Raw genomic sequence first — 25,473 nt, forward strand, 5'->3', positions numbered from 1 at the left:
CAGTATAGCAGGATGGAGGTATATAGCAGGATGAGGGCATATACAAGGATGGCGCCATGTAGCAGGATGGGGGCTATACCAGGATGGCGGTATATAGCAGGCTAGGGGCTATACCAGGATGAGGAACATATATACAAGGATGGGGATGATATACAAGGCAGGAGTATCATTACCAGGATGGGGTACCTTAGTAGAGAATTTGGAGACATTACCCCCATAATAGTGTCAGCAGCAGATCCTCGCCCCATAGCAGTGTGTCATGCCCACAATTTTTGCTTAAAATTTTATTTTCCGCCTCTAAAACCAGGGTGCGTCTTATGGTCCGGTGCATCTTATAGTCCGAAAAATATGGTATATATGTAACGAGTTTTCTTATCATGCACATTTCTTATAATCGATAATCGATCTATAATTATGTGGCCTATAAAAATAAGACCTACCTCGAAAATAAGCACCAGTAGGACTTTTGGGTCATTTTGCAGTATGCTTAAAATATAAGCCCTACTCCAAAAAAATAAGCCCTACTTTTGGTTCCATAAGGAAGTGTCTAAGCAGCTAAAGAAAGCAGACATCCTCAAAACAAAGCAGACACCTGGCAATCACCCCAACACCCCCCCCCCCCAAAAAAAAAAAAAATCGCACTCACCAAACCCCAAACAATTACAGTTGGCAAGTGCTGATGGTGTATGGCCTCTCACATGGAGATCTGCGTCATTGTCAGGTCCCTCGCCGTTCCAGCTGCATTGCATTACAGGTCTCACAAATCGATTGGGTACCAGTATCAATCCGCGCGAGTGATATTGCTTCCAGTCACCAGGGGGAGCCATCAGCTATAGGACTATAGGACACAGGGTAACCTGACAGCGCAGATTTGTATGTGAGAGCCCATATACTTGCCAACTCTAATTGTTTGGGGGTCTGGTAAGTACGATTCTTTTAGAAGGCATCTGCCTTCTCTCCTGGGTAAGCTAAGCATAGCTTAATTAACCCGATGTGTACTGCAGCCACATGTGCACAGAGCAGGAGCCGGCACTGGCAGCAAGAGGGGAGGCTGGTAACGAAGGTAAATATCGGGTAACCAGGGAAAGGTCTTCCCTTGGTTACCCGATGTTTACAGCTTACCGCAGCTGCCAGACGCCGGCTCCTGCTCCCTGCTCGCTTCATTTCGTCGCTCTCTCGCTGTCACACACAGCGATGTGTGTGTCACAGCGGGAGAGTGATGACCAAAAAATGAAGCTGGACATTCAGCAACGACCGGCGACCTCACAGCAGGGGCCAGGTCGTTGCTGGATGTCACACACAGCGACAGCGACGGGACGTCGCTGCAACGTCACAGAAAATGGTGACGTAGCAGCGACGTCGTTGTCGCTGTGTATGACACCAGCTTTAGATACCCAGCTCAGCAGACAGTATCACACAGGATAGCATTAGATACACAGCTCAGTAGACAGTATCACACAGGAGAGTATTAGATACACAGCTCAGCAGACAGTATCACACAGGACAGGATTAGAAACACAGCTCAGCAGACAGGATCACACAGGAGAGGATTAGATACACGGCTCAGCAGACAGTAACACACAGGATAGGATTAGATACACAGCTCAGCAGACAGTATCACACAGGGTAGGATTAGATACACAGCTCAGCAGACAGTATCACACAGGGTAGGATTAGATACACAGCTCAGCAGGCAGTATCACACAGGATAGGATTAGATACACAGCTCAGCAGACTGTATCACACGAGAGGATTAAATACACAGCTCAACAGACTATCACACAGAACAAGATTAGATACACAGCTCAGCAGTCAGTATCACACAGGATAGGATTAGATACACAGCTCAGCAGACAGTATCACACAGGAGAGGAATAGACAGCAGACAGGATCACACAGGAGAGGATTGGATACACAGCTCAGCAGATAGTATCACACAGGAGAGGATTAGATACACAGCTCAGCAGGCAGTATCACACAGGAGAGGATTAGATACACAGCTCAGCAGACAATATCACACAGGATAGGATTAGAGACACAGCTCATCAGGCAATATCACACAGGAGAGGATTAGATACACAGCTCAGCAGGCAGTATCACACAAGAAAGGATTAGATACACAGCTCAGCAGACAATATCACACAGGATAGGATTAGATACACAACTCAGCAGACAGTATCACACAGGAAAGGATTAGATACACAGCTCAGCAGACAGTATCACACAGGATAGGATTAGATACACAGCTCAGCAGGCAGTATCACATGAGAGGATTAGATACACAGCTCAGCAGACCGTATCACACAGGAGAGGATTAGATACACAGCTCAGCAGACAGTATCACACAGGAGAGGATTAGAGACAGCACAGCAGACAGGATCACACAGGAGAGGATTAGATACACAGCTCAGCAGACAGCATCACACAGGAGAGGATTAGAGACACAGCTCATCAGGCAGTATCACACAGGAGAGGATTAGATACACAGCTCAGCAGACAGTATCACACGAGAGGATTAAATACACAGCTCAACAGACTATCACACAGAACAAGATTAGATACACAGCTCAGCAGTCAGTATCACACAGGATAGGATTAGATACACAGCTCAGCAGACAGTATCACACAGGAGAGGAATAGACAGCAGACAGGATCACACAGGAGAGGATTGGATACACAGCTCAGCAGATAGTATCACACAGGAGAGGATTAGATACACAGCTCAGCAGGCAGTATCACACAGGAGAGGATTAGATACACAGCTCAGCAGACAATATCACACAGGATAGGATTAGAGACACAGCTCATCAGGCAATATCACACAGGAGAGGATTAGATACACAGCTCAGCAGGCAGTATCACACAAGAAAGGATTAGATACACAGCTCAGCAGACAATATCACACAGGATAGGATTAGATACACAGCTCAGCAGACAGTATCACACAGGAAAGGATTAGATACACAGCTCAGCAGACAGTATCACACAGGATAGGATTAGATACACAGCTCAGCAGGCAGTATCACATGAGAGGATTAGATACACAGCTCAGCAGACCGTATCACACAGGAGAGGATTAGATACACAGCTCAGCAGACAGTATCACACAGGAGAGGATTAGAGACAGCACAGCAGACAGGATCACACAGGAGAGGATTAGATACACAGCTCAGCAGACAGCATCACACAGGAGAGGATTAGAGACACAGCTCATCAGGCAGTATCACACAGGAGAGGATTAGATACACAGCTCAGCAGACTGTATCACACAGGATAGGATGAGATACACAGCTCAGCAGACAGTATCACACAGGAGAGGATTAGATACATAGCTCAGCAGGCAGTATCACACTGGATAGGATTAGATACACAGCTCAGCAGGCAGTATCACACAGGATAGGATTAGATACACAGCTCAGCAGACAGTATCACACAGGTGGGGGGAGGGGCGCCGGTACTCACACAGGCCTGGGGGAGAGAGCGGGGTTGTTATTGAAGACGGTAGCAGCGGCAGCGGGGCGCCAGTAATCACACGGGGCGACATGTGACAGGCCGGTTGGGTGGGAAGCGGGGGGTGTTATTGGAGACGGTAGCAGCGGCGGTGGGGGGAGGGGCGCTCCGTACTCACACATCCTGAGCAGGTGTGATTTGCACAAAAATGGCGCCGTTCTCCTCCCTCTGCTGTGATCTGGACAGCCCAGGTGGCACGTCCAGGTCACAGCAGGGAGCTGTCCTGTAATAAGTATAGAGGTCATAGCCCGACTATCAGAGTCTATGCCCTAGGGGCTGCATAACGGAGGTGAGTAACTGTCATTACAAACACCAAATCCAAGATGGCCGCCCCCAGTGCTTCAATAAAACTAGAATTAAATAAAAACTAAATAAACAGTGAGTTTAATTTTGTATTAAAAAGACTTGATTTCATAATTACTATTTTTAATGCAAAAAAACGCGACACCCTACCTTTAAGAAACGTGGCAAAAAAATGCTTTTTCTTCATATTGCTGAAAAAAGTGGAATAAAATATGATCAGAAAGTTGAATGTAAATAAAAATGATATTTCTAGAAACATAATTTTGTCCAGCAAAAAACAGCCCCCACACAGGTCTGTCAGTGGAAAAATATAAAAAATACAGCTTTATGAATAAAGTGAAGCAAAGCATAAATGTGGTATCACTGTTCTCATACTGAACAAAAGAATAAAGCTGTCTAATCTATTTAACCACAGGGTAAACAACATATAAAAAAAAACAACAAAAAACAATTCCTGAATTCCTGACTTGTCTACAAAAGCACGATTTAGCCAAAATGTACTGGACACTACAATGTACAGGCACTATAATGTACTGGGCATTACAATGGCAGATTTACAATTTTCAACATCTCCCTCTCTCACTCCACTTCCTCATCTCACCCCCCATCTGTTGGTGTCCCCCGAGGTTTGGTTCTTAGATCCCTGCTGTGCTCCATCTACACCTTCGGCCTGGTACAGCTCATAGAGTCTCACGGCTTTCAGTATCATCTTTATGCGGATAATACGCAGATCTAGCTCTATGGTCCTGATATCAGCTCCTTACTAAGCAAAATCCCACAATGTCTGTCTGCTATTTCTTCTTTCTTTTCTGCTCGATTTCTAATACTGAACATGGACAAAACCCTTTCCCCTACCTCACTCTACCACTCCACCTGACCTATCCATCAAAGTCAATGGCTGCTCACTCTGCCCAGTCCTACCTGCTTGCTGTCTGGGGGTAACCTTTGACTCTGCTCTTTCCTTCAAGCCACATATTCAAGCTCTTTCCACCGCCTGCCTACTCCAACTCAAAACTATTTCCCAAATCCAAACATTCCTTGCAAAAGAATCTTCAAAAACACCATGCAATCATCTTCCCCCTGGACTACTGTAACCTCCTGCTCTATGGCCTCCCTTCTAACACACTTAAGGTGGCTTTACACGCTACGATATCGTTAATGTTTTATCGTCGGGGTCACGTTGTTAGTGACGCACATCCGGCGCCATTAACGATATCGCAGCATGTGACACTTACCAGCGACCTTAAGCGACCTCAAAAATGGTGAAAATCGTTCACCATGGAGAGGTCGTCCCAAACTCAAAAATTGGTAAGGTTTGTTTATCCATGTTGTTCATCGCTCATGCGGCAGCACACATCGCTATGTGTGACACCGCAGGAGCGAGGAACATCTCCTTACCTGCCACCGGCCGCAATGCGGAAGGAAGAAGGTGGGCGGGATGTTACATCCCGCTCATCTCCGCCCCTCCGCTTTGACTGGCCGGCCGCTTAGTGACGTCGCGGTGACGCCGAACGTCCCTCCCCTTTGAGGGAGGGATTGTTCGACAGTCACAGCGCCGACGCCGACCAGGTAAGTGCGTGTGACGCTGACGTAGCGATTATGTTCGCAGCGGCAGCGATCACACGATATCACATGGGCGACGGGGGCGGGTACTTACACGCTCGATATCGCTAGAAATTGCTAGCAATATCGTAGTGTGTAAAGCCACCTTTAGTCCCCTCCAATCTATCCTAAATTCTGCTGCCCAAATAATCTATCTATCTATTCCCCATCCTCTCCTCTCTCCCACCCTCTTAACTGTCTCTCCATTGCCCAAAGACTTAATTTCAAAACACTTACCATGACATCCAAAGCCACCCGCACCCTGCCTCCTCCCATACATCTGTGACCTAGTCTCCGGGTACTTACCTGCACGCAACCTCCGATCTTCACAAGATCTCCTTCTCTGCTCCCATCTTATCTCCTCTTCCCACAATCACATACAAGATTTTTCCCGTGCCTCTAGCCTACCATGGAAACCTTCAAAAAGGAAACTGAAGCCCCAAGTCTTCCAACAGGCCTACAACCTGCAGTAACCCACAGTCCACTTTATCCTCAACCACTTCCCTGTAGACTGTGAGCCCTCGCAGGCAGAGTCCTCTCTTCTCTTGAAAAAGTCTGTGCCTTGAAATGCTCACAATTACTGTACTTGTCTATGTATGCTACTTTTCACATGTAAAGTGCCATGAAATAAATGGAGCTATAATATTAAATAATAATTTATTTAAAAAAGCCACATTGGATACCTCGTATTTTTAAAGCACAGCCAAGATAACGCGCATGGCTTGAAGCTAAAGCCTGTAGCCGTCTGATTTATCTGCACTGGGTATCAATATATGGGGGACCATATGTTATTTGTTAATTTATTTTTTTTTATACCACTATACGGATGCAGACAGTGTGTGTGATTACAATATAATACAAGTAACTCCGGCACTCAGAAGAGATTATATTGTGATTATTTTTTATTTTTTATTCAAAAACAATTTTTTCTTCCAATAAAGTTTTGCAAATAAAACGTTTCGGCTATTCGCCTTCTTCAATTTTATATGGTTCTCTGGTAATGGAAGGTAAAGTCTGGACTCACAACACTTTTATCTTGGTCTATACAATTGAAGTAAAATTATCTCATGTCGCTCTGACAAATATCAAGCTACTGTATGATACATCGCCCATAGGGTACCTTCACACTTAGCGATGCAGCAGCGATCCGACCAGCGATCTGACCTGGTCAGGATCGCTGCTGCATCGCTACATGGTCGCTGGTGAGCTGTCAAACAGGCAGATCTCACCAGCGACCAGTGAACAGCCCCCAGCCAGCAGCGACGTGCAAGCGACGCTGCGCTTGCACGGAGCCGCCGTCTGGAAGCTGCGGAGACTGGTAACTAAGGTAAACATCAGGTATGGTTACCCGATGTTTACATTAGTTACCAGCGCACACCGCTTAGCTGTGTGTGCAGGGAGCAGGGAGCCGCGCACACTGAGCGCTGGCTCCTTGCTCTCCTAGCTACAGTACACATCGGGTTAATTAACCCGATGTGTAATGCAGCTACATGTGCAGAGAGCAGGGAGCCGCGCACACTGCTTAGCGCTGGCTCCTTGCTCTCCTAGCTACAGTACACATCGGGTTAATTAACCCGATGTGTAATGCAGCTACATGTGCAGAGAGCAGGGAGCCGCGCACACTGCTTAGCGCTGGCTCCTTGCTCTCCTAGCTGCTGTACACATCGGGTTAATTAACCCGATGTGTACAGCAGCTACATGTGCAGCGAGCCGGAGCCGGCAGCACAGGCAGCGTGAGAGCTGCAGAGGCTGGTAACTAAGGTAAATATCGGGTAACCACCTTGGTTACCCGATGTTTATCTTGGTTACAAGCTTACCTCAGCTGTCAGACGCCGGCTCCTGCTCCCTGCTCGCTTCATTTGTCGCTCTCTCGCTGTCACACACAGCGATCTGTGTGTCACAGTGGGAGAGCGCCTTTGAAGAAAACGAACCAGGGCTGTGTGTAACGAGCAGCGATCTCGCAGCAGGGGCCAGATCGCTGCTCATTGTCACACACAGCGAGATCGCTAATGAGGTCACTGCTGCGTCACAAAAAGCGTGACTCAGCAGCGATCTCGGCAGTGAGCTCGCTGTGTGTGAAGCACCCGATAAACTACAGGGGACATCAGGTCATGAAATGAAGGCTCATTGGGAAAGATAAGAATATAATGGGCTGTTTCACCGGTGATCAGAGGGGAAGTGAGTGACTTGATATTTGTCAGAGCGACATGAGATAATTTTACTTCAATTGTATAGACCAAGATAAAAGTGTTGTGAGTCCAGACTTTACCTTCCATTACCAGAGAACCATATAAAATTGAAGAAGGCGAATAGCCGAAACGTTTTATTTGCAAAACTTTATTGGAAGAAAAAAATTTTTTTGAATAAAAAATAAAAAATAATCACAATATAATCTCTTCTGAGTGCCGAAGTTACTTGTATTATAGTTCGGATTTTTTCTCCAGAGCACCCACCTATCGGTGTGCTTAGCCATACCTCATCTTGTAGTGTGTGTGATTACAACCAATCACAGATGCTGTCACAAAGGGTGGGGGTGCGGGTCTGACTACAACGAATCACAAATACTGGGACTGACGGTGGGCGGGGGAAGCACTGACTATGTATGAGAGGTAAATAAAAGCTCAGTGTGTTATTGAGTTGATTCCCAAGCAAAAGGTCACTGGTTCGAATTGAGGAGAAGCCATGAAGATTTCCCAAGAAAAGAGAAACCGCATCATCCAGCTCATCGGTCATCTCTTGATCAAGAAGATTGCCAAACTGCATCATGTGAGTGCCATAACAGTTGGAAGACTACAAAATTAAGTCCATCCATAAATTTATTCAAAAACAAAGGTGGAAGTCCAGGCAAAATATATTCAACATGTTGGCTCATCACAAGGTTTCAGTTCTGCCTCATCAAACACGGCAGTGGAGATGGCTCATTTGCTTCGCAATAGTGAGATCACAGACGTCCATGCAGGCACTAGGTGAGTCACGTTACCCAAGTCTAGAATGGTAGCCCCAAAAAAGGTGAAGAAATCTCGACTTCAATTGATATTTTGATGTGGTTTTGAAGGGAAATTGTGGTCCGAACAAATATTGATGTAATTTAGATTTCTCTTTTTTTTCCACTCACTTTACATTTTGTTAAACTTCTAACACTCCTACTTTTAGAAGCAATCTTACTTAGTACCATTTTTTCGACACCTGCCTAAAAGTTTTGCACAGTACTGTACATAGATATAACATTATTTAGGCACATGCATTATATAAAAGGTGTGTAAATTGGATTTTGTTTTTCAATAACATATTTATTGGTAACTGCATACATTTCCTAATCATCCCTTGATGCTCTAAATCAGTTTGCCTTTCTTATGTAATGTATGCCTTTACTTTCTGTCACAACGTGACTATTGGAAAGCAAGGGGCAGAAACTCCAATGCTGTCCCTCACGTTAGGGGTCCCTAGGCTATCCCTAACCTACCTCAGGGTTACCTCTTATGGCACAGATGCCCAAGTTACCTGCCTGGCTATGCTCCTGACCAGAACTAATCTGATTCCCCCCTCCCACCAGGAAAGGAAGTGTCAAGAGTGAGACAGAAACACCGATAAAGTCAGACAGAGGAAAACAAAAATTGACACACTGCAAAACGTACTATAACCACCAGTTAGTCTAGATCACAAGAACTGACCAGACAAGCTTAAATAAATTATAGCTGGCACAGAAGGAAGGATCGAGCCAGCATATATAGAAGGGGAGCAGATGTGATTAGCTCCTCCACAACATGTGATCAAATAAGACTCACAAGTAGACATTAACTTTTGCTAGCCTGCCAATGAACTACTAATCTGTTGGTCAACACCCGAGTCTGCCTGCGCTGATCACAGAAGTTATCAGGTGGAGTGTCAGAATCTTTGGTCTGAACAGATTCTGACGCTATGATGACATACGGCGATGATTGCAAAAATCTACATGTGACACTTTGACTTGAACAGTTTATTGATGAATTTATCACTTAAAAGAAAAATTGCCTCTTCCATATGTGATTTCCCTGATGTTTAAGAAAATGTGATTTCTGATTAAAATATTCTGCTCATGGCTTCCTCCCTATACAAGTTCTCTGATGTGTAACAAGACTTGCTTTGTTTGTAATATATTTCCCCCATTCTCTACATCAAAATATTTTTTCCCCGGTGTGAGTTCTGTAATGTGCGTGAAGATGTGCTCTCTGATAAAAACATTTCCCACATTCTGAACATGAATATGGTTTCTCTCCTGTGTGAATTCTCTTATGTGAAAGAAGATTTGATCTATCATAAAAGCATTTCCCACATTCTGAGCATGAAAATGGTTTCTCCCCTGTGTGAATTCTATCATGTCTAACAAGATCTCCTTTCTCTGTAAAACACTTCTCACATTTGGAACATGAAAATGGCTTCTCCCGTGTGAATTCTCTGATGTTTAACAAGATACCCTTTCTGTGCAAAACACTTCTCACAATCGGAACATGAAAATGGCTTCTCCTCTGTGTGAATTTTTTTTATGTTTTACAAGACTTCCTTTCTGTGCAAAACATTTCTCACATTCGGAACATGAAAATGGCCTCTTCCCTGTGTGAATTCTCAGATGTATAACCAGGTGTGATTTGTAGCTAAAACATTTCCCACATTCTTGACATGAAAATGGTTTCTCTTCTGTGTGAGTCCTTTGACTCTCAACATCCTTTCTACTATTTTTACTATGCTCCACAGTCTGTGAAGAACCAGAAATCATGACTTGTTGAAAAGGATCAGCTGAAAGATTTTTGATGTTAAGACTTGGAGGTGTGTCCATGATAATGAAATTCTCTTCATATAAATCTGGTATGCCATCTCGATCATCTGCTTTAAAATGTGAAAATAACAGATGATCCTCTGAGCTTCTGCAACAGCCATCTGGCAAGAATAAAATGGATATTATTTTTCTTCAATAACAGGAAATATATTATTGTTTACAATATTATATATTCTATTATAAAACAATTCTATAGAAGCATTTATATACATATTGTGGTACAATTCATTGAGTAAGACAAAGTTAATAACAGTCGTATCAAATCATGGACTAATACATCTCTTGAGAGAATCATATGACAGACAGATACTGGAGGGGAAGGGGAGCAGAGGACATGTCCTCTAAACTACCAAGGGTCTTAAGGCCCCGTTACACGCTACGATTTATCTGACGATCTCAGTAGCAATGTGACACGCCCAGATCGTAGTTACGATTTGCCGAGATCGCACTTAGGTCGTTTAGTACCGGTCACACGTACACATCTCACAAACGACGTAACATCGTTCAGCGATATATTGTTTTACCAAGGCGGTCATGTAGATGTTGTTCGTCGTTGGCAGGGTGTCAAACGTAGCAATATGTCTGCTGCATTCCAAACGACGAACAATAGTTTGAAACTGAACGACGTGTCAACAAACCACGATTTTCATCCTATTTGCGATCGTTCGGAGTCGCACATAGGTGTCACACGCAACAACGTCGCTAACGATGACGGAAGTGCATAACGTTAATCGTGACCCCGACGACATATCGTCAGATAACTCGTAGCATGTAATGGGGCCTTTAGCTACTCTTAAGGCCCCGTTACACGCTACAATTTATCTGACGATATGTCGTCGGGGTCCCGGTTTCCGTGACGCACTTCTGTCATCGTTAGCGACTTCGTAGCGTGTGACACCTACGTGCGACTCCGAACCATCGCAAATAGGTTGAAAATTGTTTATCGTTGATACGTCGTTCAGTTTCAAAATATTGTTCGTCGTTTGGAACGCAGCAGACATATTGCAAAGTTTGACACCCTGCCAACAACGAACATCCACACAACCACCTTGGTCAAACAATATATCGCTAAACAATGGTGCGTCGTTTGTGAAATGTGTACGTGTGACCGCTACTAAACGACCTCTGTGCTATCTCGGCAAATCGTAACTACGATCTGGGCGTGTCACATCGCTAATTAGATCGTTAGATAAATCGTAACGTGTAACGGGGCCTTTACTCCCCCCTGCCATTTCAATTTTATCCATTGAAAGTTTGCCAATAAAAATGCAATAATAAAAAGAAGTTTCAAAATCTGTGTAATACACACTAAAAAAAAATGTAATACATAATTGTAGCATCCAGTGACGTGAAAGAATCTGTGACCTCTCTTCATTTAATGGTTACTACTCACCTGGGTAGTCAAATGTAGAAATCTCTTCTTTACACCACTCATCACCTCTCACATATGTCTCTGTAGTATTAATATGGGTCAGATCTTCACCCTGAAACAAATATTGTAAAAGTCACAGACAGATGGAGACGTCACATCTATGATCAGCTTTAATCCTGCCATCTCCACCGTTCTCATTACACAAGTATAAAACATATAATACTGGTGGAATTAACAAGACTGAGCACAAGACCTTCACAGCGGTCTACATATCATAGGGAGATTTCATGACCCCTTCTCTCCATCTACCTGATGATCCTGAGGAACATTGGGATTTTCTTTACAGTCATGTGGAAGAAGAGGACGGGGATATCTCTCTGGTGTTGTCCTCTTACTGGATAGAACTGGAGGAAACACATACAAGGACTGAATTCATTCTTTACATACAGATAATTATAGGCCGTGTGTATTTAGTCCTGTCTATTACCTGATGATGTGAGGGGCTGGGGTACCTCCATCATGACGTCCTTGTACAGATTTTTGTGTCCTTCTAAATACTCCCACTCCTCCATGGAGAAATGGACTGTGATAGCATGACACCTTATAGGAACCTGACACACATAATGATAACGTCATGGCGATATTGTATAATGCCCCAGCATTCCCAGCAGTGTCACCTCTCCAGTCAGCAGCTCAATCATCTTGTAGGTGAGTTCTAGGATCTTCTGGTCATTGATGTCCTCATGTATCAGGGGGTGAGGTGGAGGCCCCGTGATTGGGCTCAGGGGTCTTCCCCATCCCTCAGACACAGGGGCCTGACAGCGCTCACTAGAGGTCTTCACTAGTGTGTAATCCTGGTTATGGAGAGACACATTAATAAATCTCACTACAGACATTTCCAGAGTCCTCACCTCTCCAGTTCTGTCCATCTGTTATTCCCATAGATAAGAATGATGTAATGTGACGTCATCAGAATCTCTCACCTCTCCAGTAATCCGGAAGAGGATCTCTAGGGTGAGGTGTAATATCCTCTCCACCATCTTGTCCCTGTCCCTATACATCAATTCTCTTCTTTAGAAGATCTCCACTGAGAGGATCTGATGTTGTAGATTCCTGAATGAAAAAGTAAAATCCTGAGGGAAAACCTTTAATGAGATAAAACAATTTGAAGTTGAATTCTCTTTTCTTGTATGGAGTACAACATGAGTGCCTTTATAGCTTACAAAGACAGCGCCTCCATGATAACAATCGCTGACCATTGGTCACTACTTTGGCCACCGATGTTCTGCAGGCATCATCTGGAGGCTGCCACGGATAATTTAATCTTCCATAACGATAATTCATGTCTCAATCATCTACACTGGAATCTGTATCAGTAATTGGCATTGGTACATTGTTCTAATGTTCAGAGACATCTGCACAAATATGGCCTTCAAGGAAGAGTCATCAGAATAAAACCGCTCCTGCATCCTCACCATAAAATTCAGTGTCAGATGTTTGCAAAAGAACATCTAAACAAGCCTGATACATTTTGGAAACAAGTCCTGTGGACCGATGAGGTTAAAATAGAATTATTTGGCCACAATGATCAAAGGCATGTGTGGAGAAAAAAAAAAAAGAGCACAGAATTTCAGGAAATGAACATATCACCAACCATTAAGCATGGGGGGGTGGATCATTCATGCTTTGGGGTTCTGTTGCAGCCAATGGCACAGGGAACATTTCACGAGTAGAGGGAAGGAAGGATTCAATGAAATTTCAACAAATTCTTGATGCAAACATAACACTATCTGTAAAAAAAAGCTGAAGCTGAAAAGAGGATGGCTTCTACAGGTGGATAATGATCCTAAATACTTGTCAAAATCCACAATAGATGACCTCAAAAGGCATAAGCTGAAGGTTTTACATTAGCCCTTACAGTCCCTTGATCTGAACATCATTGAAAATCTGTGGCTAGACCTCAAGAGCAATGCATGCAAGATCAGCAAGGAATCTCACAGAATGGGAAGACTTTTCCAAGGTAGAATGGATGAAAAGCCATCAAACAAGAATTGAAAGACTCTTGGCCGACTATGAAAAGCATTTACAAGCTGTGATATTTGCCAAAGAGGTTGCTACTAGATACTAACCATACAGGGTACCATTTTTTGTTAATTTTAACCCCTTCACGACCTTTGACGGATCTATCCGTCATGGAGCATGTGAGGTTAAGCCCTGCCCCCTGCCGCGGCAGGATGCGGCGATCCGCGCACATATCAGCTGTTTTTAACAGCTGACGTGTGCCTACATGTTCCGAGTGGAATTGCATTCCACCCTCAACATTTAACCCCTTACATCTCACTGCTAAAGTCTGGCAGTGAGATGTATATGCGCGCGGCCATGATTTTTACCTACTGCCGCCCCCACCGGAAGTCACGTGCGCGATCCCGTGACTTTCGGTGGTTGCCATCGTAGCACAGGGTCATGTGATGACGCCTGTAGCTAATATGGCTTACTTCCTCTCAATGCCGGAATACAGCCAGCATTGAAAGTAAAGCACCGTATCTGCAGTTCTCAGCTCTGTAGCTGAGATCTGCGAATAGTGCAGAACGATCGGATTGCTGATCGCTATAGCCCCCTAGGGGGACTAGTAAAATAAAAAAAAGTAAAAAAAAAAAGTTTAAAAAAATAAAAAAAAACCCCAAAAAACCTAAAAGTTCAAATCACCCCCCTTTCGCCCCATTGAAAATTAAAGGGTTAAAAAAATAAAAAATATACACATATTTGGTATCGCCGCGTTCAGAATTGCCCGATCTATCAAAATATAAAATCAATTAATCTGATCAGTAAACGGCATATCGGCAAAAAAATTCCAAACGCCAAAATTACGTTTTTTGGTCGCCGCAAGTTTTGCGCAAAATGCAATAACAGGCGATCAAAACGTAGCATCTGCGCAAAAATGGTACCATTAACAACATAAGCTCGAGACACAAAAAATAAGCCGTCACTGAGCCATAGATCCCAAAAAATGAGAACGCTATGGGATTCAGAAAATGGAGTAAAACGTGCGCCACTTTTATTGAACAAACTTAATTTTTTTTAACCCCTTAGATACAAGTAAACCTATACATGTTTGATGTCTACAAACTCACACCGACCTCAGGCATCATACCCACACATCAGTTTTACCATATAGTGAACACCGTGAATAAAATATCCCAAAAACTATTGTGCCATCACACTTTTTTTGCAGTTTTTTCACACTTGGAATTTTTTTGCTGTTTTCCAGTACACTATATAGTAAAACTTATGATTACATTTAAAAGTACAACTCGACCAGCAAAAAACAAGCCCTCATATGGCAAGATTGACGGAAAAATAAAAAAGTTACGGCTCTCGGAAGAAGGGGAGCAAAAAACAAAAACGCAAAAACAGAAAGTGCCCGGGGGCTGAAGGAATTAAGATGTAAAAAATTTTTTTTTTTTGTTTAAAATACAAAGGAAATGTGTCATCTTTAACTTTATGCCTTTTTGAGATCATGTCATCTTCAACTTGTTTAACTGTTCACAATAACAGTAATTTTTACCAGGGGTGCCCAAACTTTTACATGCCACTATAATTATGTGTGTCTGGCATGTGTGTTAAATAAATGACTGTTGTTCAATGGATATTCAAGGTTGATGCCTCTGTTTTTTTAATGCTTTTCTTCATTGTAACAACAATTAACTACTATATGATGAGGAAAAAAAGAGAAAAACAACCAAAATCCTTAACACTTGTATAAAAACCTTAACTTTATTGAAAACTAATTCATACTACAGAATGGGGTATATCATTATTATACTCAAGTGAGAGAAATTACTAAAGTAAATATACCATATATACATAGATCACACAAGGGGGCAACAGACAACCAATTCCATATGAAACATAACAGATTCAGCGTGCTCCCAGGGGAATGGAGTCCTTAGGAAAACTGAGTGGCGAAACGTGAGTCGGGGTGGACGGCATTCCCCTGGGAGCAAACTGCATCTACTCTTAGGTTACATGTGGAACTGCTTGTCTGTTACTTCCCCTTTTTCTCTCCAATAAATTACTTTTCCTTAAAATTGAGGATTTTATACAATTAATAAGCACTTTGGTCATGTTTTTATTTTTTTCCTTGTGTAATATAAGTATATATGACTCGTTCTTATTGTATACTTGTCCACACTGTATACATACAATGAGGAAAATAAGTATTGATGCAATGATTTTGCAGGATTTCCACCTACATAGAATGGAGAGTCCTGTAATTTTTTTTTATCAATGGTACACTTCAACTGTGACAGACAGAAAAAAAACAAAACTCTGGTCTGATTCCTCACCATTCACAAAATCATCCTTACACCATAAGGCGAGATCTTGCATGGAGCCCCAGACCAAGTAAGATAGACAGTCATCCTGTGTTTCTTTCATTTTCTAATACTTGCATCAACAGTTGTTGCCATCTCACCAAGCTGCTTGCCTATTGTCATGACTCACAAAATTTGCCAAACAATATATAATTATTTCCCCACAAAAGTGGTAAAGCTTCAAATAATTATACTGTACACTAAAATCTGAAACTGATATTTCAGATTAAGGAAGGTCAGGAAATCATGATACTAAAAAGTTTATCTTTAAAAAAATTGAATAAAAATTGAGTGATTCCACAGTACAATACACAGGGACATGGAAGTGGGTCACATTAGCATGGTAGTAATATCAGGATATATATATATATATAATCTATATATATAATTGCCTTATTCTGTCTGTCTGTCTTGCTCCAAAATTGTGTCCTTACCGTGAGACATGTCCTTACGGTGATACACAGCGGATTGGCCGCTGGGCTCGCCATGGCCCTGCCCCCCCCGTACTGATTGGCCGCTCGCCTCGGGCTCCTCCCCCCCGCACGGATTGGCTGCTCGCCTCGCCTCGGGTCCGCCCCCCCGCACGGATTGGCCATGTCCTTATGGTGACACACAGCGGATTGGCCGATGGGCTCGCCATGGCCCCGCCCCCCGCACGGATTGGCCGCTCTCCTCCTCGCCTCCGCTCCGCCCCCCCCCCCCGCACGGACTGGCCGCTCGCCCAGGCTCCGCCCCCACACGGAATGGCTTCTCGCCCCGAGGTGAGCGCATCAAGGTCCTGCAGCGGCGGAACACACACACATGCACGCACATAAGAACAGACACACACACACACACACACATCAGATCACACTCACTCTCACATACACCTCACACACACATCAGATCGCATCCACATACTCACAACATCCCGTGATATCGCTTGCTTCTCGGTGGCGATACTGTGCAGTGATCTTCCAGGACCTGCCGGAGGATCACATGGCCGGAAGCATGTGGTATCTCCGGATGTTGTGATTGTGTCAGCGCGTATGTGCGATATCGTCAGTGTGTGTGTGAGTGTATGCGATCGGATGTGCTTGAGTGTGTTCTGATGTGTGAGTGTGTGTGTGTGAGTGTATGCGATCGGATGTGTGTGAGTGTGTTCTGATGTGTGAGTGTGTGTGTGTGAGTGTATGCGATCGGATGTGTGTGAGTGTGTTCTGATGTGTGAGTGTGTGTGTGTGTGTATGCGATCGGATGTGTGTGAGTGTGTGTGTGTGTGTGTGTATATGCGATCGGATGTGTGTGAGTGTGTTCTGATGTATGAGTGTGTGTGTGTGTGTGTGTGAGTGTATGCGATCGGATCTGTGAGTGTCGGCAGAGGAGCATGGCGTGCAGCACAGCTGCTGGGACCGCCCACCGGTGGGCACAGGGAGAAGTGGGGTGTGTGTGTGAGTGTATGCGATCAGATGTGTGTGTGTTTACTGTCTGATGTGTGACTGTGGAGCACGATGGGAGGTGCGCAGCATGGGGGATGGAGCACGATGGGGGGGTGCGCAGTATGGGGGATGGAGCACGATGGGGGAGTGCGCAGTATGGGGGATGGAGCACGATGGGGAGTGCGCAGCATGGGGGATGGAGCACGATGGGGAGTGCGCAGCATGGGGGATGGAGCACATTTGGGAGTGCGCAGCATGGGGGATGGAGCACGATGGGGAGTGCGCAGCATGGGGGATGGAGCACGATTGGGAGTGCGCAGCATGGGGGATGGAGCACGATGGGGAGTGCGCAGCATGGGGGATGGAGCACGATGGGGAGTGCGCAGCATGGGGGATGGAGCACGATGGGGAGTGCGCAGCATGGGGGATGGAGCACGATGGGGAGTGCGGATGGAGCACGATGGGGGGTGCGCAGCATGGGGGATGGAGCACGATGGGGAGTGGGGATGGAGCACGATGGGGGGTGCGCAGCATGGGGGATGGAGCACAATGGGAGGTGCGCAGCATGGGGGATGGAGCACGATGGGGGTGCACACCTCCCCCCAAAACACACACACACACACACACACACACACACACACACACTGCCACACACGCACTGCACAACACACCACACACACACTTGGAACCACAAACACTGCCGTACACAGACACCCACACACACAACGCCGCACACACACACACAACACCCAACACACGAACACCGCGGCACACACAAATATACGCACATACCGCACAACACACACATTGCACAAAATATACCCCCCCAAAACACACACACACCCCACACCCACACAAACCGCGCAACACACATACACAACGATACAGACACACAGCGCTCTACAAACAACACCACTCTCACCCCCCGCCACACCCAGACAACACCCAGAACATGTACAGCCCCTACACAAACACTTGCTAACTACAGACAACAACATATATATATATATATATATATATATATATATATATAACAAAAATCATACATTAACTACACAATACGTAAATTCTAGAATACCCGATGCGTAGAATCGGGCCACCTTCTAGTATATATAATAAATAAATAGGCCTGTCATAAAAAGTGCATATAGTGACCAGTAATATAAAATACCTTTGTGCTGTTCAAAATTGCTGATTCAAAAAATCACTCTCATGGTATAAGGGCTCATGCGCACATAACTGCTGATTCTTCTGCAGCGATTTGACAGCACACGTGCACTTCAAATCGCTGCACTATGAATGCAGTATTTTTGTTAAAAAAAAAGCCGATTTCATGTGCTCTGGCTGCTGCCCCCAACATAAACAGAGTGGGAGCTGCATCCAGAACGCACAAATAATTGACATGCTGCTTTTATGAACACACAGATTTGGGTCAAAATTTTAGCACCCAAATCACTGCGTTCATAAAAGCAACATGCGCACGTGTCATGCACAATCTTCATAGATTGTGCAGGGGAAGCAGGACGCATGCATTTACGCTGCAGTGCAATACGCAGCGTAAATACATGCAATTCGGCAACGTGCGCATGAGCCCTAATAATACCACCAGTATTGGCAAATATCAGAGTTACTGGGTTCAACAATGCAGCTATTACAATTTACATTGACAAGGGACCATATTCTATCATTATACTGAAGATATATTTGCAAAAGTTTAAAGTGCTAAGTGCTCTATAACAAAGCTGGGACTTCTGGTTCCTCTAATCCATCTACTGTGCTTATAAAGTGCTGCTACTAAATAGTCAACAGGTTCACTGCCATATAGAGACATAACATAATGGTGATAATGATATTACTTACATCTGACCGTGGCGTCCATGTCTCTCTACCCCAACATACGTTTCGCCTCCTCTTAAATGTATAAATAAATATATATATATATATATATATATATATATATATATGGTATTATTATACCTTGAGATTGCTTTTTTTCAAACAGCAATTTTGAACAGCACAAAGGTACTTTATATTACTACTCACTATATGCACTTTTTATGATGGGCCTATTTATTTATTTATATACTGTGTTAAACTGTGTTATGATATGAAATATTTATTAGCCTGGGAATATATATATATATTATATATACACATATATATATATATATTTAATATCTTGATATTACTACCATGTTAATTGACCTACTTCCATGTCCCTGGGTATTGTATTGTGGAATTGCTCTATATTTATTTTTTTTTTAAAAAAATTGCCTATTGTCCTGTAGTCCATCCCAGCCTTGTGCAGGTCTACAATTTTGTCTCTGGTTTCCTTAGGGCCCACTCACACTTGCGCTATTTTGACGCAAACGGAATCCGTCAGTAATGTAGTACAGTTCATTTATTTACAGTGGAAGCGCGACATCGTGTGGACACAAGCGGGTACTGCATGACACACACACGCGCCATAGTAACGCGCTTCCACTGTAAATAAATGAACTGTACTACATTAGTGACGGATTCCGTTTGCGTCAAAATAGCGCAAGTGTGAAACTAGCCTTAAACACCTTTTTGATCTTGATTATGGTGCAGAGGTTGGAGAGTGATTGATTGATTGAGTGTGTGGAGAGGTGTCTTTTATACCAATAATGAGTTTATACTGGTGCAATTAATACAGGTAATGAGTGCAGAGGAGGAGCTTCTTAAAGAAAATAACAGGTCTATGAGAGCCTGAATTGAGTTGTTAGGTGATCAAATACTTATTTCATGCAATAATATGCAAATTATTTATAAATCATACAATGGGATTTTCTGATTTTTTTTTATTCTGTCTGTCACAGTTGAGGTGTAGCTACTATAAAAATGACAGACTTCTCCATTCTTTGTAGGTGGGAAAACTGGCAAAATAGGCAGTGCATCAAATACGTATTTTCCCCACTTTGTATAGAATATACTGTATTTGCACACATTGTTATACCTTTTTTTAACACGCAATACTTTATGCTATACTATATTATGAGGACAACAACTTGATTATCTGCTCAGCTTTTCTATACATATTTGCCCACAGTCCTTCATGGATCATTACCACCATCTTCCCTTTGCTGTAATGTATTATTGTGGTAGAGCTAAAGAATGATCTCGCGTCTGGTGTTTAATATTAACCTGGGAAATCTTTTTACTGGCACCTGTCATCAGGTTAGTGTAGCCCGATCTCCGGACCCTGACATGTCTCTCCTTATGCGTGTAGAGGAAAAACCTGTCAAATGAATCAGAGCTGTGAGATGCCGAACAGGGACTATAGCGGATGAATCACCCAAGACAAATAATCCCCGGCCTGGCTGCAATCACACAAATGTCTGATAAATGCCCATGGTTCAGGCATTATGAAACTTATGACCGGTTCCCTTTAAAAGTTATTGTTTTTTTTTGTTTTGTTTTTTTTACACAAAAACGCTGTGGACACAAGTTAATTTAATGAGTTTATTCACTACTTGGACAACCCCTACTCAATCACTATATTTCCCCATGTAAAATAATAACTGTACTCAGAAGGAGAAAGTGGAGAGAGAGGGAGGATAGAGAGGAAAGAAGAGAGGGAGGATAGAGAGGAAAGAAGAGAGGGAGGATAGAGAGGAAAGAAGAGAGGGAGGATAGAGAGGAAAGAAGAGAGGGAGGATAGAGAGGAAAGAAGAGAGGGAGGAGAGAAGAGAGAGAGGATAGAGAGGGAGGAGAGAAGAGAGAGGATAGAGAGGAGAGAACAGAGGGAGGAGAGAAAAGAGGAGGATTGGGAGGAGAGAAGAGAGTGAGGATAAGGAGGATTGGGAGCAGAGTAGAGTGAGGATTGGGAGAAGAGTAGAGTGAGGATTGGGAGAAGAGTAGAGTGAGGATTGGGAGAAGAGTAGAGTGAGGATTGGGAGAAGAGTAGAGGGAGGATTGGGAGAAGAGTAGAGGGAGGATTGGGAGAAGAGTAGAGGGAGGATTGGGAGAAGAGTAGAGGGAGGATTGGGAGAAGAGTAGAGGGAGGATTGGGAGAAGAGTAGAGGGAGGATTGGGAGAAGAGTAGAGGGAGGATTGGGAGCAGAGTAGAGTGAGGATAGGGAGCAGAGTAGAGTGAGGATTGGGAGAAGAGTAGAGTGAGGATTGGGAGAAGAGTAGAGTGAGGATTGGGAGAAGAGTAGAGTGAGGACTGGGAGAAGAGTAGAGTGAGGATAGGGAGCAGAGTAGAGTGAGGATTGGGAGAAGAGTAGAGTGAGGATTGGGAGAAGAGTAGAGTGAGGATTGGGAGAAGAGTAGAGGATTGGGAGAAGAGTAGAGTGAGGATTGGGAGAAGAGTAGAGTGAGGATAGGGAGCAGAGTAGAGTGAGGATAGGGAGCAGAGTAGAGTGAGGATAGGGAGCAGAGTAGAGTGAGGATAGGGAGCAGAGTAGAGTGAGGATAGGGAGCAGAGTAGAGTGAGGATTGGGAGCAGAGAAGAGTGAGGATAGGGAGCAGAGTAGAGTGAGGATAGGGAGCATAGTAGAGTGAGGATAGGGAGCAGAGAAGAGGGAGGATAGGGAGCATAGTAGAGTGAGGATAGGGAGCAGAGAAGAGTGAGGATAGGGAGCAGAGTAGAGTGAGGATAGGGAGCAGAGTAGAGTGAGGATAGGGAGCAGAGAAGAGTGAGGATAGGGAGCAGAGTAGAGTGAGGATAGGGAGCAGAGAAGAGTGAGGATAGGGAGCAGAGAAGAGTGAGGATAGGGAGCAGAGAAGAGTGAGGATAGGGAGCAGAGTAGAGTGAGGATAGGGAGCAGAGTAGAGTGAGGATAGGGAGCAGAGAAGAGTGAGGATAGGGAAGAGGGGAGAGAACAGATAGAAAAGAAGACAGAGAGAGGGAGGTGAGAGATCAGAGAGAGAGAAAGGAGACAGAGGACAGAGATGGAGGGAGGAGAAAAAAAGAGGAGAGGACAGGGGGAGGGAGGGGAGGAGAGAGAAGACAGATAGGAGAGAAAGGGAGGAGACAGTTCAAGCTCTGACCTGTGATGGGCGAGATCCTGACCACCACTACAGGAGGTATATAATCCGCTAGATGTCATAGCTGCAGGGCATTATGGGTAGGGCCATGTTGTGATGCAAATGATGGCAGCCAGTTCTCTGATGTTTATGCGCTGTGGGGAAATGTCGTGGGCAAGGTTTTTTTGCAAACCACAAAGTGAATTTCAAAATGTTCAAATCTGTGAGAAATTGCAAATTTTCAGAAATTTTACTCAAACTCAGTCTGCTCATCTCTGCTAATTAATCTCATTACTGCGCCCAGTAATGTAACATACCTCCACCTGCAGAGCCGCACACTAGATGATGAGCCTAGAATGTACAGGCTCCTGACAGGTTAGTGGGCGTGGCCGGCTTGGTTAGGGGCGTAGCGATGTTTCCTCCTCCACTATAATCATGCAAGCTCCGCCCCCTGCACCCCCATCTGGAGCTCTTACCCCCAGACCCCGCTTCTATTATAATCATTTCTATGCCCACGTGGACTTAGAGAAAGAATGTTTATTCCCTGTGGAAACATCAAGCTGCATTTTTAACACGTGACAAATTATATCATACCAGGAAGGATCCCATACATTCTAGCATCTGCCCACACTAGATATATGGCTGCTCTGTGCTTACAGGACCTGTGATGATGTCACATGGAGGGGAGGACTCAGGGGTCACATGATCAGCTCCTCAGTGTGTGCAGGACTCTGCTGTGCTGGTTGTGATGGTGCTGGATGAGGGGAAGGTTATGTGTGGGGTCAGGAGGGGTTTACAGTGTGGATGTAGCAGAGCCGTGTGTATACACCATGTGCGGAGAAGAGCTGTGTGTGTACGGAGCAGAGCCCTGTGTGTATGTTTACGAGGTGTACGGAGCGGAGCCGTGTGTGTATGTTTACGAGGTGTACGGAGCGGAGCCGTGTGTGTACGAGGTGTACGGAGCGGAGCCGTGTGTGTACGAGGTGTACGGAGCGGAGCCCTGTGTGTATGTTTACGAGGTGTACGGAGCGGAGCCGTGTGTGTACGAGGTGTACGGAGCAGAGCCGTGTGTGTACGACGTGTACGGAGCAGAGCCGTGTGTGTACGGAGCAGAGCCGTGTGTGTACGGAGCACAGCCGTGTGTGTACGGAGCACAGCCGTGTGTGTACGGAGCAGAGCCGTGTGTACGAGGTGTACGGAGCAGAGCTGTGTGTGTACGGAGCAGAGCTGTGTGTGTACGAGGTGTACGGAGCAGAGCTGTTTGTGTACGAGGTGTACGGAGCAGAGCTGTGTGTGTACGAGGTGTACGGAGCAGAGCTGTGTGTGTACGGAGCAGAGCTGTGTGTGTACTGAGCAGACCTGTGTGTGTACACGAGGTGTACGGAGCGGCGCTGTGTGTACGAGGTGTACGGAGCGGCGCTGTGTGTACGAGGTGTACGGAGCGGCGCTGTGTGTACGAGGTGTACGGAGCGGCGCCGTGTGTGTACGAGGTGTACGGAGCGGCGCCGTGTGTGTACGAGGTGTACGGAGCAGAGTTATGTGTGTGTACGGAGCAGAGCCGCGTGTGTACGAGGTGTACGGAGCAGCGCCGTGTGTGTACGAGGTGTACGGAGCAGAGTTATGTGTGTGTACGGAGCAGAGCCGCGTGTGTACGAGGTGTACGGAGCAGAGCTGTGTGTGTACGGAGCAGAGCTGTGTGTGTACGAGGTGTACGGAGCAGAGCTGTGTGTGTACGAGGTGTACGGAGCAGAGCTGTTTGTGTACGAGGTGTACGGAGCAGAGCTGTGTGTGTACGAGGTGTACGGAGCAGAGCTGTGTGTGTACGAGGTGTACGGAGCAGAGCTGTGTGTGTACGAGGTGTACGGAGCAGAGCTGTGTGTGTACGGAGCAGACCTGTGTGTGTACACGAGGTGTACGGAGCGGCGCTGTGTGTACGAGGTGTACGGAGCGGCGCTGTGTGTACGAGGTGTACAGAGCGGCGCTGTGTGTACGAGGTGTACGGAGCGGCGCCGTGTGTGTACGAGGTGTACGGAGCGGCGCCGTGTGTGTACGAGGTGTACGGAGCAGAGTTATGTGTGTGTACGGAGCAGAGCCGCGTGTGTACGAGGTGTACGGAGCAGAGTTATGTGTGTGTACGGAGCAGAGCCGCGTGTGTACGAGGTGTACGGAGCAGAGCCGCGTGTGTACGAGGTGTACGGAGCAGATCCGTGTGTGTACGAGGTGTACGGAGCAGAGCCGCGTGTGTACGAGGTGTACGGAGCAGAGCCGCGTGTGTACGAGGTGTACGGAGCAGAGCCGCGTGTGTATGAGGTGTACGGAGCAGAGCCGCGTGTGTCAGCTTGATGTACTCTACACAACTTACTCATACCAGGAAAACACTATATCAATTCCAATATAGGGTCACTTGTGGGGATTGCTACTATTTTGGCACCTCACGGGCTTTGCAAATGCGTCATGACAATCATTCCATCAAAGTCTGAACTCCAAAACATTACTCCTTCCTTTTGACACTCGGCAGTGTGTCCACACAGTAGATTTGACACAATGTGACTACAGGTATGATACCAGTTACGAGTCTCATGGCGAACAATGCAACACAGTGGGAATACCTGGGTAGTGTTATGCCAGGAAAGGGGAGACTCCCGAGCGTGCCACACAACACAAAGGGAAGAGAATACAATGGTAAACCCTGGCACTAGGGAAAGGGGAGCAGGGTCATCTCCTAACACAAACCTGAGGCTAATCCCTGCACTCCCTATCGGCCCTAGATAGGTCCCACCCTTCCCCCTCCTGTGCGCTAATCAAGTGCCTAGGCCCTTGCTGGCCCTGACCTCACCCTGACTAGTGAAAGTCAGCGAGACGCTAGTCTCGCCACTGCAAATAACCCAACATGAGGTAAGACAAACAGGTGGAGAAAGACACAACAAAGAGCACTCTAAAGTTTCTTCAACAGGAAGTTTGCAATTGCATCAGTAACATCACCACAGCTCTGCAGATACACGTTCCTTCAATATGGACAGCTAAGGAATTGTTATCCCGTTACCGGCATCCCTGCACCATCCAGCCCACTCCTCCTGGCGGGGACGCTGG

The 25,473-nt window shown here is 45.3% G+C and overlaps 2 protein-coding genes across 2 annotated transcripts in view; both read right to left on the bottom strand.

Annotated features, from left to right (window-relative positions):
- LOC142312880 (uncharacterized) overlaps positions 1-25,473 on the bottom strand; it is a 280,429-nt gene that overhangs the window by 48,716 nt on the left and 206,240 nt on the right. The window contains 1 exon segment of the mRNA XM_075351864.1: positions 9,605-9,847. Within this exon segment, the coding sequence (XP_075207979.1) occupies positions 9,605-9,847 (243 nt within the window).
- LOC142312081 (uncharacterized) lies at positions 9,820-12,740 on the bottom strand. The gene is made up of 5 exons (XM_075350960.1): positions 12,584-12,740; positions 12,088-12,454; positions 11,910-12,004; positions 11,622-11,712; positions 9,820-10,329 (listed from the first exon to the last, which is right to left on the bottom strand). Exons 2-5 carry the CDS (start codon positions 12,170-12,172, stop codon positions 9,890-9,892), a joined length of 711 nt encoding a protein of 236 aa, XP_075207075.1. The 5' UTR covers positions 12,173-12,454; positions 12,584-12,740; the 3' UTR covers positions 9,820-9,889.

This window comes from Anomaloglossus baeobatrachus, chromosome 5 (assembly GCF_048569485.1).
Source record: "Anomaloglossus baeobatrachus isolate aAnoBae1 chromosome 5, aAnoBae1.hap1, whole genome shotgun sequence".
In the NCBI taxonomy this organism is placed as follows: domain Eukaryota; kingdom Metazoa; phylum Chordata; class Amphibia; order Anura; family Aromobatidae; genus Anomaloglossus; species Anomaloglossus baeobatrachus.

What these genes read in the sequence shown, in the direction of transcription:
- LOC142312081 (XM_075350960.1), bottom strand. Translation starts at nt 12,172, where the DNA reads ATGGAGGAGTGGGAGTATTTAGAAGGACACAAAAATCTGTACAAGGAC. An exon ending in CCAGCCCCTCACATCATCAG is followed by an intron (nt 12,005 to 12,087) that starts GTAATAGACAGG and finishes TGTTTCCTCCAG; the next exon opens with TTCTATCCAGTAAGAGGACA. An exon ending in ATGTTCCTCAGGATCATCAG is followed by an intron (nt 11,713 to 11,909) that starts GTAGATGGAGAG and finishes TATTTGTTTCAG; the next exon opens with GGTGAAGATCTGACCCATAT.